The 16329-nt window shown below is 40.0% G+C and overlaps 1 protein-coding gene and 1 pseudogene across 1 annotated transcript in view; both read left to right on the top strand.

The window, feature by feature from the left end:
• Positions 1 to 16329, top strand: part of Vps53 (VPS53, GARP complex subunit) — a 182166-nt gene that overhangs the window by 48711 nt on the left and 117126 nt on the right. Inside the window, exons 7-8 of the mRNA XM_004635357.3 lie at positions 911 to 1030; positions 12321 to 12399. Of these exons, the coding sequence (XP_004635414.1) occupies positions 911 to 1030; positions 12321 to 12399 (199 nt within the window). The remainder of the gene's footprint in view (positions 1 to 910; positions 1031 to 12320; positions 12400 to 16329) is intronic.
• On the top strand, positions 12903 to 14174 carry LOC105742772 (annotated as a pseudogene).

Below are 16329 nucleotides of genomic sequence, written 5' to 3'. Positions count from 1 at the left end.
TAATACAAAGTCTGGGGGTAGTAGGAGTAAGAGAATATATTGAAGGAAAGAGGAGGAGAAACAGACTCCTAGGCATAGCCTGGGTGTCAGGAGATTCCCAGTCTACTCCTCTACAGGAAGTGATCAGGCAGGGCAACAGGCCAGTGGAACTGGAACAGCAGCCTCCTTTACCCATCCTCCAGGCAGTCAGTGTTAGCAGGCCTAATAGCAACAGAACACCTTGGCTTGAACTTGATCCTGTCTTTTCAAATGCCTCTGAAGGGAAGTTATAAATTATACAATTAATGTTAAAACTCAGCCATAATAGTTTGTACTTCCTTGTTGTGTATAACTGTTGATTTTATCAGTATCTTTTATTTAAGCTTCATTAACCTTAGCATCAGGAAAAGTGGACATCTCTGACAGTTGTTAATCATAAGGTTAAAACATACAGAGTTTATTTAACATGTGACAGTATATATAAATGTTCCATATATCCTAGAAAGGTGGTTTGGTTTGCTCATATGCTACATTCTTCAGATAGTTAAATCTCTACCCCTGTTCTCTATTGGAAACCTGCTAATCCTGTAGTATCCAACCTTCCCAGATTCCTTTTCCTCATCCAGTAAGAATCCATCACTCACACATTCTTTTGTATATTTAAGGGCACATAACCTATGTTGTACTTCTGTACAGAACTTAATTCACTTTACTTGATCTTAGATAGATGGATATTGACTTATCAAATGATGTCACCTTGAGGATTTGAGGGAGGCCCCCTGCCCAGTGCACAGCACCATTCATATTCAGTCCTTGATAAGTGTTTATTAAAGCAAGTTCATGTCTGTTTCAGAGCTGGAGTAAGTTATTCTACATCTGTATCTTTTGTCCTTAGTATTTTACAAGTTTTCAACTTCTTATTTCCTTGCAGAGCCATGACCAGACGCAGACAATATGGAGAAGTTGCTAATCTCCTTCAGGGTGTAATGAATGTTCTGGAACACTTCCACAAGTATATGGGAATTCCACAGATCCGGCAGCTTTCTGAAAGGTACAATGTCATTGGAGAAGATGACCTTTCCCTAAGAAGAGGCAGTCCTATGAAGGGCTTCAGCCCTGAGCTCAGCATGTTCATTGTGGAATCTTATTGTTGGAAGCAACCTCTGATGTTATCTGCTCTAACTGATGCAGGGATTCCCCTACAATATCGTGAGCCCAGCTTCTGAAGACCCCCCTGTCAGATAGTTGCTTTTGTGTATATGCACAACTCTCAGCTATCTCAATTATTTCCATGTAATAAATCATCACAAAACTAAAACAATTTTGCTCATGAAAATTGAACTGGCTCATCTTGCCTTAGAAGCTATGCATTTCTGCTCTATGCAGCATCAACTGGAGCAGCTTTAAGAGGGGCTCGATGCGGCTCATAATCCTGGCTGGCACATTGGTGCTCACTGTCAGCTGGGAGCTTAGCCATCTGGAAACTGGGGTCTCTGCTTGACTTCCCTGTGTTACTTGGTTTTCCTCATGGTAAGGTGCCCAAGTTCCAAAAAACGTGATGTTGGAGGTCACACAGCATAATTTCTGCTTTAGGCACAAAACTGCCAAGATTCAAGAAGGAAGAATGTCAAAGTAACATTGGAAAAAGAGTACATGGGAAGGGACATATTGCTATGGCAGTCTGTAGAAAATACATTGTGCCAGTAGAACTTTAGACATAGCAAAATGGTGACTTCTGCTTTAAGCTTAGCTCCCCCCCCAGTCTGTTTGTATATTGAGTTATTCATCCTTTTCCTATTGATTTGTAGGAATTCTCTATTATAGATATTAATACTGTTTCAGATATGGATAAATCTTGCCTATCAAACCTGGCAGAACTGTGCTAACTTTTCAATTTCTCCTATGATAATTGGTCATATTTCTTTTTAAAAATTTTTTAAAGTTGTAACAAAATTTATTATTCTAACCTTTTTTGTTTGGTGCATAGGATTGAACCCATGGCTTTATGAAGGCAAAATGTGTGCTTTGCCACTTGTCTACACTCTTAGCTATTTGTTAACCATCTTTAAATATATAATTCAGTGGTTTTAAGCCCACTGATAATCAAACATCACCATTACCAATTTTGAGATCTTTTTCATTATCCCAAACGGATTAGGCACACAATAAATAAGTTACCATATTTTCCTCTCCTTACTTCCTGGTAACCTCTCTTCTGCTTTCCATCCCTAAATTTCCCTGTTCTTCCTAGCTTATATAAATTGAATCAAACATTATTTGTATTTTTGTGTCTGCCTTATTTCACTTAACATAATATTTTTGAGGCTCATCCATGTATCAGAACCTCATTTCTTTTTAAGGCTGAATATTTACATATATATGTGTTGTTTTTCCATTTATCTGTTGATTGATATTAGCTGTTTTCACTTTTTATCTATTGTGTGATAGGCTATGCAGGTTTGTTATTTGGTATCTGTTGTTGTCTACTAAAACCCTGAAGCTAATATTTATAAGATGACCAATTGTTGTCCAGTTTTTTATTGCTTTGGAAGCATTTGAGATTTGGGGTTGAGAAACACTCAAAATTTCACTAAGACATGAATCTTTTATGTGTGTATATGTTGCTCGGCTTATATTATATGCTTAATTTGAAAATTTTTGAGTCCTTAGAAATTTTTTTTTATTGCTTTCTTTGAGTAGACCCTGTGATTTGTTCTGTGTGTTCTCTCCATGTAAAATTACATAGATATTGGAGCACCCAAATCTACACACACACACACACACACACACACACACACACACACACATGCTTTTCATCTCTTTGTCCTTTTAGGCTGTTTTCCAAAAGAATTCCTCAACTCAGTCTTCCTGTTTTAATTTATTCTGCACTGGTGCTCATTTTGTTATTCAGCCCAGCTGTTGAATTTTTCATATAATAATCCAACTTGTAATTTTGAGGCTATCTAGGTGACACTTTCTTCATGAGCATAATACCCACTTAAATCTCTCAGAGAATATAAATTGTATAGATCTAAAAGCAATAACTTAATTGTTCTTTTTCTCTGTCCTTTTGTATATAAGATCTTCCATTTGTTAAGCATGTTGATTCTCTTGAATTAACGTATTAGAATGTTTGGTGATTTTGAGCTGAAAGCCTTCCCCCCTCCATTTCTTACTTTTTATTTTTTATTTTTTTGTCTTTTTGAGACAGGGTTTGGCTATGTAGTTCAGGCCTTGAACTCACTTTCAGGCCCAGAATGGCCTCGAACTCACAGCCATCCTCCTGCCATAGCCTTCCAGGTACTGGGATTACAGGCATGCACCACACTATATGTGGCCACAAGCCATTTTTATTTTGATGCTCTCTGTTAGTCTGATTAGTAATGCTCTTTTAGTGGCACCTGTTAGTAGGGGAGTTGCAAGGTGGGCTGCTTGACTAAGTGTATCACAGACAGCTCTTTGGAAGTGGAACTAGATCTGCAGGAGCTTCCAGGTGGGTGTGCCAGGGCCTGATCTTCTGATTTTGGAGGCTCCCTGATCTTCTTGGATGTTGTCAGACCCTCTGGCCCCTGCCAAGGTTCTCAGACCAAGGCCCAGACCCAATGCCTGACTGAGCATTCAAGGGGAGGATGCATATGTAGATACTGACTTGAAACACTTACTGCCCAAGACTCCCTTCTGCTTCTGGGATTCACTACCTTCATGGCTTTTGTTTTGAGAAGCATTTTTAGGTGTTGATTTCTTCTTTATTGTTGCCCTATGAGGGAGTCCTCAGAGTGTCTAGTCTATTTCTTTTCTTGTATGGTTGTAGATTTTCATTTAGGTATTTTCATCTTTTCAAAGAATCTCAAACAGGAAGGGGAAGTTACAATGTGTTCTTAGTGTGCCATCTTATAGTGGAAATGCCAAGGAACTACTAAGGAATGTTGGAATGGAGCTTGGCAGACTGCTAAGGAAATCGCCACCCTTTCCCTCATCCATTCTAACCCCTTCACACTTAGGGCTGGCTGGTTGCCATATGAGATGGGGAATGTGAAGCAGCCAAGAAAGCCCATGAGCAGGACCTTATGAGCTGCAAGAAAGAAGGAAGTCTGGATGGAGAAGGCAGACACCCATCCAGTGGGTAGGGAAGATGGGGAAGGCAGTGTCGCCTGCACCTACTCCTGATGATCAGACTTAATTTATTTTCCCATTCTTCTACTCATTCCTTCATGTACTTAAAAGACATCTGTTATATATCTTTTGTATCCTAGGCCAGTGGTGACAAACCTGTAGTACGTGTGCCATAGCAGGCATGAAGAGCCCTCTCTGTCACCATGCAAGCCAAGTCATGCTAGCAGCTGAGCATTGGGTCACAGTTGTGTTTTTCCTAAACTAAAACCTCAGTACTCAGGTTTAATTGCAGGGTTGGCACTTTGCAATATTTAAGTGGGTTGTAGGTTAGGGAATCGGTCTATAAAAGGTTTGTCATCACTGTCCTAGGCTCTGTGCAGAAATGGTAAAGGCACAAAAGTAAGAAATGTATACTCTGTGCCCTCAGGGAGTTCACTGTTTTTATGTAGAGAAGAATGACATTAATAGAAAATTCCAGTGTAGCACAGATACACCAAAATGGTATTTGCTTACAACGTATACATAATGTTGGAGGAATTGATAGATTAAAGCTAGGGCTAAGGGTGGGGGTCATAGAAAGATTCAGTTTTTCTTAAAATAATAGGTAGGATCTTACCACCAAGACAAGAAGTGATAGAGAAGAATATTATGATATTGTGGAACTTTAGCTGCATAGGTAGATTTTACATGCCTTGCTAAGTGTGTGTGTGTGTGTGTGTGTGTGTGTGTGTGTATGCATTTATTGGTGGGACTGAGGATTGAACCCAGGGCTTCATGAATGGTAGGCAAGCATTCTACCACTGAGCTACACATTATCCCTGCCACCTTTATTATTATTATTATGATTTTGCTGGATTGCTTAGGTTGGCCTCAAACTTGGACTCCTAATGCTTCAGCCTCCTGATCAACTATGACACCTGGTTTATTTTGTGAACAGTGAAAAATTTTAAGCAGACAGAAGCATGATATGATTTATATTTTCTAGAAGTCTGGTAGATTTTATGAACATGAAGTGGAAATTAGGAGAGTGTTATAGACTAGAAAAAATAAGAACTTTTCTCTTTTTTTTTTTTTTTCGGAACTGGGAATTGAACTCAGGCCCTTGCACTTGCTAGGGAAGCACTTATTCTACTGAGCCATCTCCCTAGTCCCAAAAATAAGAACTTTTAAGGGAAATGTGTTTAGGCATTGATTATCAATTTGTATGAAAGGAGTATCATTGACATGAAATATAACAGAACAGAATTTTGTTTGTGAAAAACAATGTAAAGATTTGAAAAAAGTGCTAAGACTATTCAATGGGGAGAAAAGCAGACTTTTCAACAAATAGTGCAGGAGAAACTGGATATCCACATGCAAAAGGTTTAAGTTAGACCCTGATCCAGCACAATAATAATAATAATAATAATAATAATTCAAAACTGATCCGTGACTTAAATACAGGAACTAAAGCTGTAAAACTCTTAGTGTGTTTATGTTTGTTTGTTTATTTATTTTGGCGGCACCGGAGATTGAACACAGACCCTTGCACTTGCCAAGGAAGCACTTATTCTACTGAGCCATCTCCCTGACCCTGTATAACTCTTAGAAGAAAATATAGAGCAAATCTTCACATTGCTTTGGTAGATTTTTCTTCTTTTATGTCTTTAGTACAGGGTCTCACTATGCAGCTCTAACTCATAGTGATTTTCCTGTTTTCAGCCTCCCTAGCACTGGGATTACAGGCGTGTGCCACCACGCCTGGTCTTTGTGGCCGACTTAGCACTCCCAGGGCAGAGCCAGCATGATATGTGGTGCCAAGGATTGAACCCCAGTCCCTGTCTTGCCTAAGTAGGCACTTAGTCTGTTGAACTATCTCACTGGCCCAGTAATGACCTTTTGGATATGACACCAAAAGCATAACCAACACAAGAAAAAATATGAAAAAATTGGACTGATAGGGATTAATATTCAGAATATATAGACAGTTCCTAAAACTCAACAGCAAAAAACTCAATCCAATTCAAAATGAGCAAGACTTGATTAGACATCTCTCGAAAGAAAATGCACTGTGAAGTCTAAAATCTGTAGATTTTTTTTTTTTTAGGACTGACATGAGTCTCAAAAAATATTTCAAAATCTAAAAAACTCTTTAAGTCTAAAACACTTATGGTCCTAAGACAAAGGACCAGAAGAGGGATATTCAACCTGTACTTTAAATCACCTCTAGATTACTTGTAACATTTCATGCTGTACATATTATGTAAATAGTTACACTGAATTGTTTAGGAAGTAATGACAAAGAAAAAAGCCTATATGTGTTCAGTACAGAAACAGTTTTATGGAGGTAAATGTGTAGTGCTGGGGAGCGAACCCAGGATCTCTAAATGCTAAGCACTTAGCTTGTGCACTGAGCTATATCACCAGCCCCATCAGATGCATTTAAAAACTATTTTTGATCCAAAAATGTTTTAATCAACTAGCCATTATGGAAAACACTATGGAGTTTGCATAGAAACACTATGGAGCTGCATAGAAAACACTGTGCAAAATCCATAGAGAGATCTGTGTTCAACTTTATTTTTTTAAGATTTCACATATAAGAGAAATCATAATTATTCTATCCATCTGTGGTTTATTTCACTTAACATAATATGATTCATCTATAGCCATATTGTTGACAGTGGCAGGATCTTTTAAAAAGTGAATAATATTCCATTGTAGGGGCCGGGGAGATGGCTCAGTGGAATAAGCACTTCCCTGGCAAGCGCAAGGAACTGAGTTCAATCCCTGGTTCCACAAAAAAAAAAAAAATAATAATAATAATAATAATATTCCATTGTATTTATACACACAACCATCATTTCTTTATCTCATTCGTCAATGGACAAGTTACTTTTGTATCTTGGCTATTGCAGACTGTACTGCTGTGATCATGGGAGAGCATCCAGCTCATGTGCTGATTCATTTCTTTTGGCTGTTTATCTACAAAAGGGTTGTCAGATCATGTGGTAGTTTTATTTACAAATTTTTGAGGAAACTCCATCGTATTTTCCATAATGGCTAGACTATTTACATTCCCACTAGTGGTGTACAAGTATTTTTATGTCCACATCTTGCCAACACTTACCATTTGTCTTTTTGATTATAGTCAACCTAATGAATATGAGTTGCGTTTTCCTGATGGTTAAATAATGTTGAACCTTTTAAAAAATTTATATACCTTTATGTATTTTATGTGTCCTCTTTGGAAAAATATGTATTGAGCTCTATTGCCCATTTTTTAAGTAGGCTGTTTTTTGTTTTTTTTTTTTTTTTGCTGTTGAGTTGTATGAGCTCCTTATATACTTATTTCTTTTCTTTTCTTACTTGTTATTGGGGATCAAACTTAGGACCCTGTGTTTGCTAGGCAGGTGCTTAAGCCACTGAGTTATCACCCCAGCCCACCTATATACTTTAGATATTGAACTTTGGCACATAATACAATTCCCAAATATTTTTTTCTCAATCCATAGGCTTCATTCTTTTGTATCATTTCACTTTTTAGTTTCATATAGTCTCACTAAGTTATTTTTAATTTCCTGTCTGTGCTTTTGATGTGCTTTTTGCTTTGTAGTAGCTTTCTTTTTTTTAATGTATTTGGTACAGGATCTCACTATGCAGCTCCAACTCATAGTGATCCTCCTGTATTTAGCCTCCTCAGTGCCACCATGCTTGGTCTTGGTGGCCAGTTCAACGTGCCTGGGGACTGGACCCACACTCCATATGGTACTGGGGATCAAATCCTGGTCCCTGCTGCGCCTGCCTAAGCAGGTCTTAGTCTGCTGAGCTATCTCTCCGACCTTGTAGTAGATTTATAAAATATAATTTTATAAATTTGAAGGAACTTTATAATCACTTATAATGACATTCCCTTAGAAAAGAAAACCCACTAGGCTTGGTAGCGCTCACCTAATCCCAGCACTCAGGAGCCTGAAACAGGAGGATCACTGTGAGTTCAAGGTTAGCCTGAGCTACATAGTGTGTCCCTGTCTCAAAAAAAAGAAAAGAAAGAATAAAATCCAACATCTCATCAATATATTTCAGTCCCCTATATGTTCATTATCATATAAAGCTGCTAAAAACAGGAGGATTTACTTGTCCTTTAATTTCACATCCTCTATGTGCAGCAATCTTATGTGTGATAGAATATGTGCTATTAAATAGCATTAAACAGGGGCTGGTGAGATGGCTCAGTGGTCTAAAGCACCTACTTGGAACAAGCTTAGCAAACCACAGGGACTATGGTTCAATCCCCCAGCACCACATGCCAGCCAGTCCCACCCCCTGGTGGGCTGAGCTGGCCACACACACGCACACACACACACACACACACAATAAATAAATAAATGTAAAAAAAAAATTTAAAAAAAAATAGCATTAAACACAATGATGATGAGAAAGTTTGTTTTTAGTGCTTGACTAAAATAAGTTTTTAAGAGGTATTAAAAGTTTGAGGGAAGTCCAGACTTCTTATTTTTAGTATCATTTCTGGTGAATTTTCCTCCCTTATGTTTACATAATGATGGCAGAACCATCTGGAAATGATAGAAATAGCTGTTTGTTAGGAGGGAATGGAGAAGGTAGAAGAGTTGCGCCCTGTGCACTGCTTCAGTTTCTCCAATATAATATTATGCTGACCATAAATCGTGGAAGTCATACGAAATGTTTGCCTGTACATTTGAAATATGAAGTTCATGGGTCTTGATTTGCTATTTCTTCCAACTACCCTTCTGGCAAATGCTCACATGTTTAATGTAGCGTTGAAGGAAATATCTTTACGTTTCAAATCCTCCTGGTTTAGATCCAGGCAAGCAAATGTTTCTAGTCAGTCAATATTTTCTGAGAAAGAATGGAAGATTCTTTCATTCTCTGGAAAACCTTGAAACTCTTGAACTAAAATGTATTTATCAGAGCATTGTCTAACCTCCTCTAGTGAGAGAAGTTTGGCTTCTTAGAAATAACATGGTAAAATGAAGAAACAGTGAAACTAGGAAATGGGCAGGCCTGAATAGCTATTTGATAAAACTTTTCTGGGTGTCTTCCTCAGTTTAGTACTGTGAGAGTTGTTTTTGATGACTTAAAAAATGTCCCAGTGAGTCACTCTTCTAGGTTGAGATTCTTTAGAGCCCACTGAACTTTTGTGTCTATTGTTAGCCCTTTTGTTCAGTACAGATTGTACTTAGAAGGTCAGTATATTCATTTGAAAACTGCTGAATGCTTTTTTTTTTTTTTTTGAGATGCACAAAGATAACAAAAGTGTCAGTGTTATTTTATCTACAAATGTCTAAATTATTTTCATAATGAGAAGCCCCTCTGCCACTACTCTTTGAAAAGAACTGTTAGGGCTGGCAACAGATAGCTCAGCGGATTAAATCATCTGCTTAGGCACAGGGACTGGTTCAAGGACCTATGGCACCCCTGGGATGCATTCTGGGCGTGGTGGTGCACGCTTGTAATCCCAGTGCTTGGGAGGCTGAAAACAGGAGGATCACTAGGAGTCTGATCTGTGTAGTGAGACCCTGTAGACCCTGTACTAAATACATTTTAAAAAGAAAAGAAAAAAAACTATTAACATATTAGGGCACCTTTGGACAATGTTGATGTCACATAGCATGTTGGATGCCAGAAATCACTGGTTGATTTTCCTTTCTAGGCAGCACAGTGAGTCTTTCATTTCCTAAGGATAGCCAACTTTGAGCTGCCACCACACAGCAAGCTGAGTTATTTGGATGCCAGGAGGAACTTGTATTCTTCGCATTCTCTAAGCATTGTGGGCCGACTTCCCTAAGAATGAATGGGAAATCCTGGTAGTTCAACTCATGTATTTGCTCTGCTCAAGACTCTTTTGATCCTTCTCTTTAGAGTAGGATCATGGTTACAAGAGAAAGTAAGTTAAAGGAGTGAGGCTAAACATATATTCTTTTAAATCTTTGACTTATTTCTAGGGTCTTATTTAAGTAATTGATTGTAGGTACAGTTCACTCCTCAACCTGAAAATCCATGAGGTTGTGGTTTGGTTTATAAATACTATCAATAATGTCAAAAAGGGGATGGTTGCTTTTCAGTCAGAATTACTGATAGATACTTCAGAAACTGCTGCTGCAAATATTTCTAGGCAGAAGCTTATTCTTCTACCTGAACATTAATTGTATATCCTGCCATAGCCACCTGTGAAGATGGATGCTATGGCCACTTAGTACCGTGAGATAGCTGTTGTGGAATAATCAGTACTGAAGTAGACACTGAAGTCATATAAGACAGGGCTCTAGCCTCACCCTCTTATCCATAACTGTTCTTAGTTTTGGCCCATGTAGAGGAAATGATGTAGGATTACACAAGGCTTACTAGTGGCACAGCTAAGTTTTGCCTTTCTCAACAGGTAACTTTTTTGTTGTTGTTTTTTGTAACTTTGACTATACATTAAAGGTCATTATAAACCAGTATCTGGTAATTCCCTGTCTTTTGTATTCTGGCAATATCAAGCTCTAATATAACCTCTGGTTGTCTTTTCGGCCATTTCAGTGTCACAGTAAAAACATGGAGGTTGGAAATGGTGAGGATGGGGTGAGCATGATGGAGGTAGAGCTAAATCCATTAGTGTCACTAAAGTGGTCAATAGCCCTGATGATGCAGTCAGGAACGTGGCTGGCCAAGGGTGGGGCTTTCCCCCGTGGCTTATGAAGGAAATGCTGCTCTGTGTGCTTACAAAACAAGGATAGGAACAGACAGGCCTGAGCCTCTGGAAGGTCTTGTGACCTGGCACTGCAGGAGGCCGTCTGCTGGCTCATCTTGTGAGAGTCACAAGATGCTCTAGAGATGGTTTTTATGAAGCTGTTCTTTTCTCTTATGTCAGAGTTCACACTAAAGAGACTTTTTTCTTTGTTGAGTGGCTGAAGTGGGCAGCTCTGACTGTTTTGAGTAGCTGTTCCCACACAGCTTTACCTGCATCATTTCTGTCCCCTTAAAAACTAATTGAAAAGACTACAAACTCACACCTATCCAAGTAACTTGAAAAGTGTTGAAGATAGTGAAAAGAACCTAGAAAGTATTTGGATGAAGAATAATTATAACTATGCCACAGGGGGGGAAAAAAAAACCCAGACCATTTTGGGCGATGCCTATCCCCACATTAAAAAATAAAACAAACAAAAAAATCTCAGCACAATGCCAGATGCTCCTTAGTGACCAAAGAAATTGTGGGTTTTGAGTTGTTCACTATTTCTAGAAACTTCATAAAGTTGATCCAGAAGTAACAGGGTGGAGACTAAGAAAGGAGGCAGGCAAGTTTACAGTACTTTTTAGTAAAGATAGAATATTTGTTTGAAGCTCAAGGCAGTTGAACAGCTGCCTCACAGCTAGCTCTACCCTAGCTGAGAGACTGGCTCGAGTAATCCAGGCATCAGCAATGTCAGGCAGCTGGAGGGAGGTGTGGAGGACATGACTGATTGCAGGGGTTGTTGATGCGTAGTTCCTGTCTCATCCTTGCTGTTTTCTTTTCTCCTCTTTCATTCAAACTGTCAGATACTTCCTGAGCTTTGATATACATGCAAACCACCATTAAGTACCAGCCTCCCTTTTCTAACTGGTTCAGCCTTCCTATTGACAGTGTCCTGAACTTAAATCTTTACTCAGTGGACTTCATTCTTGATGAGCAGTTCATTTAGTCATTTTGTTCTTTTTCTTTATACTTTGGAGACTATTTGTTGTTTATTTGATTAAAAATTTATGATCCTGTGTTTGGTTTCTGGGTTAAAGCAAAAATGCCACCCTGGAGCGTTTAACACCCTCTTCCCATTTCATACCTCATGGAGCAGGAAGCAGTTAAGTCATTAGTACTGCATGGATTTATACAGCATGGATTTATGTTTGGTTTCAATTCTGTCATATAATGTTTTTTTTCCACAGCATAGCTGCCCCTTAATGAAATATTGGAGAGATTACTATGCACTGCTTTACAGCAGGTAGGGTGGCCTAGCAGCATTTTGGGGATTTAGAAAATCCATTGTGAGAATAAATTGGGTCCCTGGGTCCTGGTCAGTAATGTACTAGCTGGTGACTTCTCCAGGCACATCACCTTCTCCCTTGCTGGATTAGCTGGATGATTTCTAAACATTTCAACAGTTTGGATTTTTGGAGATTAGGCATATAACTACTTACAGATATTTGAAGATTACACCAAGCAATAATATGTTCTCTTTTCCTGACAGAGTGAAGGCTGCACAGACTGAGTTAGGACAGCAAATCCTGGTAGATTTTGAAGAAGCATTTCCTTCCCAGGGTACCAAGGTATTTTTGTATTTTTCTTCAAGTTTTTAGATATTGTCACCATCCTCTTCGAATTCATACCCAGTATAGCTATCACTCATCTATTATTGCAAAAGTTTGCTACAGTAGCAAATCTATTTAAAAGTTTAATAAAGAATAAGAGTGGTGGTGGCGGCGGCGGCAGCTCCCACAGCTCCTGCTCTGCACCGCCTAGGCCCCGGGGCGGCCTTCTGTCCCTCGGCCTCAGCTCAAGGGGTGGGGAGCTGTGCACTCCGCAGCCCGCTGGGCGCTGCCTCGGCCCTCTGGAGGCCGCCCACCCGCCCGCGCCAGGCCCCGCAGCCATGGGCTGCCTCAGAAACAGTAAGACCTAGGACCAGCACAACGAGGAGAAGGTGCAGCGCGAGGCCAGCAAAAAGATTAAGAGGGGCTGGAGAGATGGCTCAGTGGAATAAGCGCTTCCCGGGCAAGCACAAGGACCTGAGTTCAATCCTCAGTTCCGCAAAAAAAAAAAAAAAAAAAAAAAGATTAAGAAGCAGCTGCAGAAGGACAAGCAGGTCTGCCAGGCCATACACCACCTGCTGCTGCTGGGTGCTGGAGAATCTGGTAAAAGCACCATTGTGAAGCAAATGAGGATCCTGCATGTTAATGAGTTTAATGGAGAGGGCAGCAAGGAGGACCGAAGGCTGCAAGGAGCAACAGTGATGGTGAGAAGGCCACCAAAGTATAGGACATCAAAAACAACCTGAAAGAGGCTATTGAAACCATCGTGGCCGCCATGAGTAACCTGGTGCCCCCCCTCGTGGAGCTGGCCAGCCCAGAGAACCAGTTCAGAGTGGACTACATTCTGAGCTCTCTGGGAGGACGAAGGAGTCTGTGTCTGCTATGAGTGCTCCAGCGAGTACTAGCTGATCAACTGTGCCCACTACTTTCTGGACAAGATTGATGTCATCAAGCAGGCCGACTATGTACCCAGCGGCCAGGACCTGCTTCGCTGCTGTGTCCTGACCTCTGGAATCTTTGAGACCAAGTTCCAGGTGGACAAAGTCAACTTCCACATGTTCGACGTGGGCGGCCAGTGCGATGAACGCCACAAGTGGATCCAATGCTTCAGTGATGTGACTGCCGTCATCTTTGTGGTGGCCAGCAGCAGCTACAACATGGTCATCCGTTCTACCAGACCAACCGCCTGCAGGAGGCTCTGAACCTCCTTCAGTAGCATCTGGAATAACAGATGGCTATGTACCATCTCTGTGATTCTGTTCTTCAACAAGCAAGATCTGCTCGCTGAGAAAATCCTTGCTGGGAAATTGAAAATTGAGGACTATTTTCCAGAATTTGCTCTCTACACTACTCCTGAGGACGCTACTCCCAAGCCCGGAGAGGACCCACGCGTGACCCAGGCCGAGTACTTCATTAAAGATGAGTTTCTGAGAGTCAGCACTGCTAGTGGAGATGGGCGCCACTATTGCCACCCTTACTTTACCTGCGCTGAGGACACTGAAAACATCCGCCGTGTGTTCAGTGACTGCCTTGACATCATCCAGCACATGCAAATTCCTCAGTACCAGCTGCTTTAAGAAGGGAACGTCAACCTTAATGAGAGCCTTAAGCACAATTAATTAAAAGTGAAGTGTAATTTACAAGCAGTTAATCACCCATCGTAGGGCATGATTAACAAAACATCCTTTCCTGTCCCGTAAGTGATTTTTGTAAAACCCCCTTTTCCCTTCTGCTTGCTTAGATGTTCCAAATTTAACAGCTTAAGGCAGCCTACAGAAAAAGGCCACAAAAGTTCCCTCTCACTTTCAATAACTAAAATAACAGCAGCAAACACAAATAATAAATAAATGAAATAAATATTGTGTTGTGCAGCATTAAAAAATCAAAATAAAAAATTAAATGTGAGAAAAAAATGTTTAATAAAGTCATCTTTTTTTTTTTTCAGTTCTAGGGATCAAAACCTCCCAGTCTTTTTTACTTTCATTTTTTATTTTTATTTTTGAGTCAAGGTTTTGCTAAATTGCCAAGGACATCAACTTAATGTTCCTCCTGTCTCAGCTTCCCTCAGTGCTGCCACGTGCTGCAGTACAAGGCTCACTCTTGATTTTTAAATATCCCAAAGAAATGTCAAATCCTTATCTGTCCATCCAGCATCAAAAGATGAGAATTTGTTTTGATTTAATTAAATGTGTGTCAGACTTGTATCTTATTTACCGTATATATTCCCTTATGGCTGTGCTTAAAAGAAATGTTCTGGGCTGGTGAGGTGGCTCAGTGGTCTAAAGCACCTACTTAGAACAAGCTTAGCAAACCACAGGGACCGTGGTTCAATCCCCCAGCACCACATGCCAGCCAGCCCTGCCCCCTGGTGGGCTGAGCTGGCCACACACACACACACACACACACACACACACACACACACATAAATAAATAAAATTTAAAAAAAAAATAAAAAAGAAATGTTCAAGCTACAGTGTTTTCTTTTTTCTTTTTTAGCATTATTACATAACTTACTGGTTTTTGGTTTGGTGAAAAAACAACTGGAAGGAGTATTTTGGGTTTATGTAAGTCCCAGAGCAACACCAACCACTCACTCTGTTCTTCAAAATAGCCCATTAGCTATTTCTCACTGGTAGTGTAGCTATTTGTGTCTGTAAAGACTATAGAATTTCATTTGTGAGCTACTGGCTGCACTTCTCAGGACAAACTATCTCTCCCTTGGCCATCAGTGCTCTCTGACCACTGTCAGCTCCTTTGTTTACACTGTAAAAAATACCATCTTACTGTTGTTCATGTGTTGGGGAGGGCAGAACCTTCAGAAGGATCTCTTTGCCTTATTTGAGCTATTTCCAGAGAAAGACTTTTTCAAAGCAGAAGTGACATGAAGTGTATGGACCAGCAGCATTGCTGGTGCAGACTGGAATATATACACTTACTAAGCCAACAAGCATTTCCTGGATCTACTACCTAATTTAATAACTGCAAATATCCTAATCATTTTCTTCTTTGTGCTCCATAAAAGAAACTTAGGAAATAGGTGGGGTGGCTGCGCTAACTTTGGTATATTACTTTCTGTAGGAAACCTGCTATTGCTTTTAATATTTTCATATTTTGTGGCTGACCACAAGTAATCAGATACTTATTTGTAAAGCACTTTTCTTTGAGACCCACAGCTTCTTCAGTCACCTGACCGATATAACTCAGACAGGAAGTGGATGCTGGAAAGCCATTTTTCCTGTTGACCACATGGGGGAAACAAAGGTCAGAGGAGTAAACAGATTGCAAAGATGTTCACCCATCATGAGCACTAGACTCTCCTAGGCTGGTTTACTTTCCTATCCTCTATTCTTCCATTCCATTTTCAAGAAGTTTCAGATAGATTTGGGTAAAATCCATCTTTATTATGTAACCATAGCCTACTTCATATCTTTTATTTTTTTAATGGTGGTGGGGATTCAATGTAGGGCCTTGTACATACTAAGCATATGTTCTGCCACTGAGCTGCACCCGAACTCCAGCCTTGCTGCTTTATTTTTTCCCCACATTGTGCTGGGCAGATGAAATTAAAAACGATTTTTCCTAGACCCACCCTTAAGGCAGCCTGAGGCAAAACAAAAGTTTTTTCCCTTTTTAAAATTTTGTTTATTTTAATCTATTTATTTGGTACAGCATCTCACTACTCAGCTTGAACTCAGTGATCCTCCTGTCTCAGCCTCTCCAGCACTGGGTTTACAGCCATGCACCACCACACCCTTTTTGGTGGTCAACACAGTATGCCAGCTTTCCAGGACCACCATGGCATGTACTTCTGGGAATTGAACCTAGGTCCTTGTGCTTGCCGGACAGGTGGTTAGACTACTGAGCTATCTCCTTAGCCCTAAAACCTTTTCTTTAATAGCTTGCATTCTTTTTCTCTGACTCAGTAGCATAATGTTTTTTGGGGTTTTTTTT

This window comes from Octodon degus, unplaced genomic scaffold (genome assembly GCF_000260255.1).
Source record: "Octodon degus isolate 3935 unplaced genomic scaffold, OctDeg1.0 scaffold00072, whole genome shotgun sequence".
In the NCBI taxonomy this organism is placed as follows: domain Eukaryota; kingdom Metazoa; phylum Chordata; class Mammalia; order Rodentia; family Octodontidae; genus Octodon; species Octodon degus.
The sequence above is the reverse complement of the archived record's forward strand: the minus strand, read 5'-3'. Positions and strand labels throughout refer to the sequence as shown.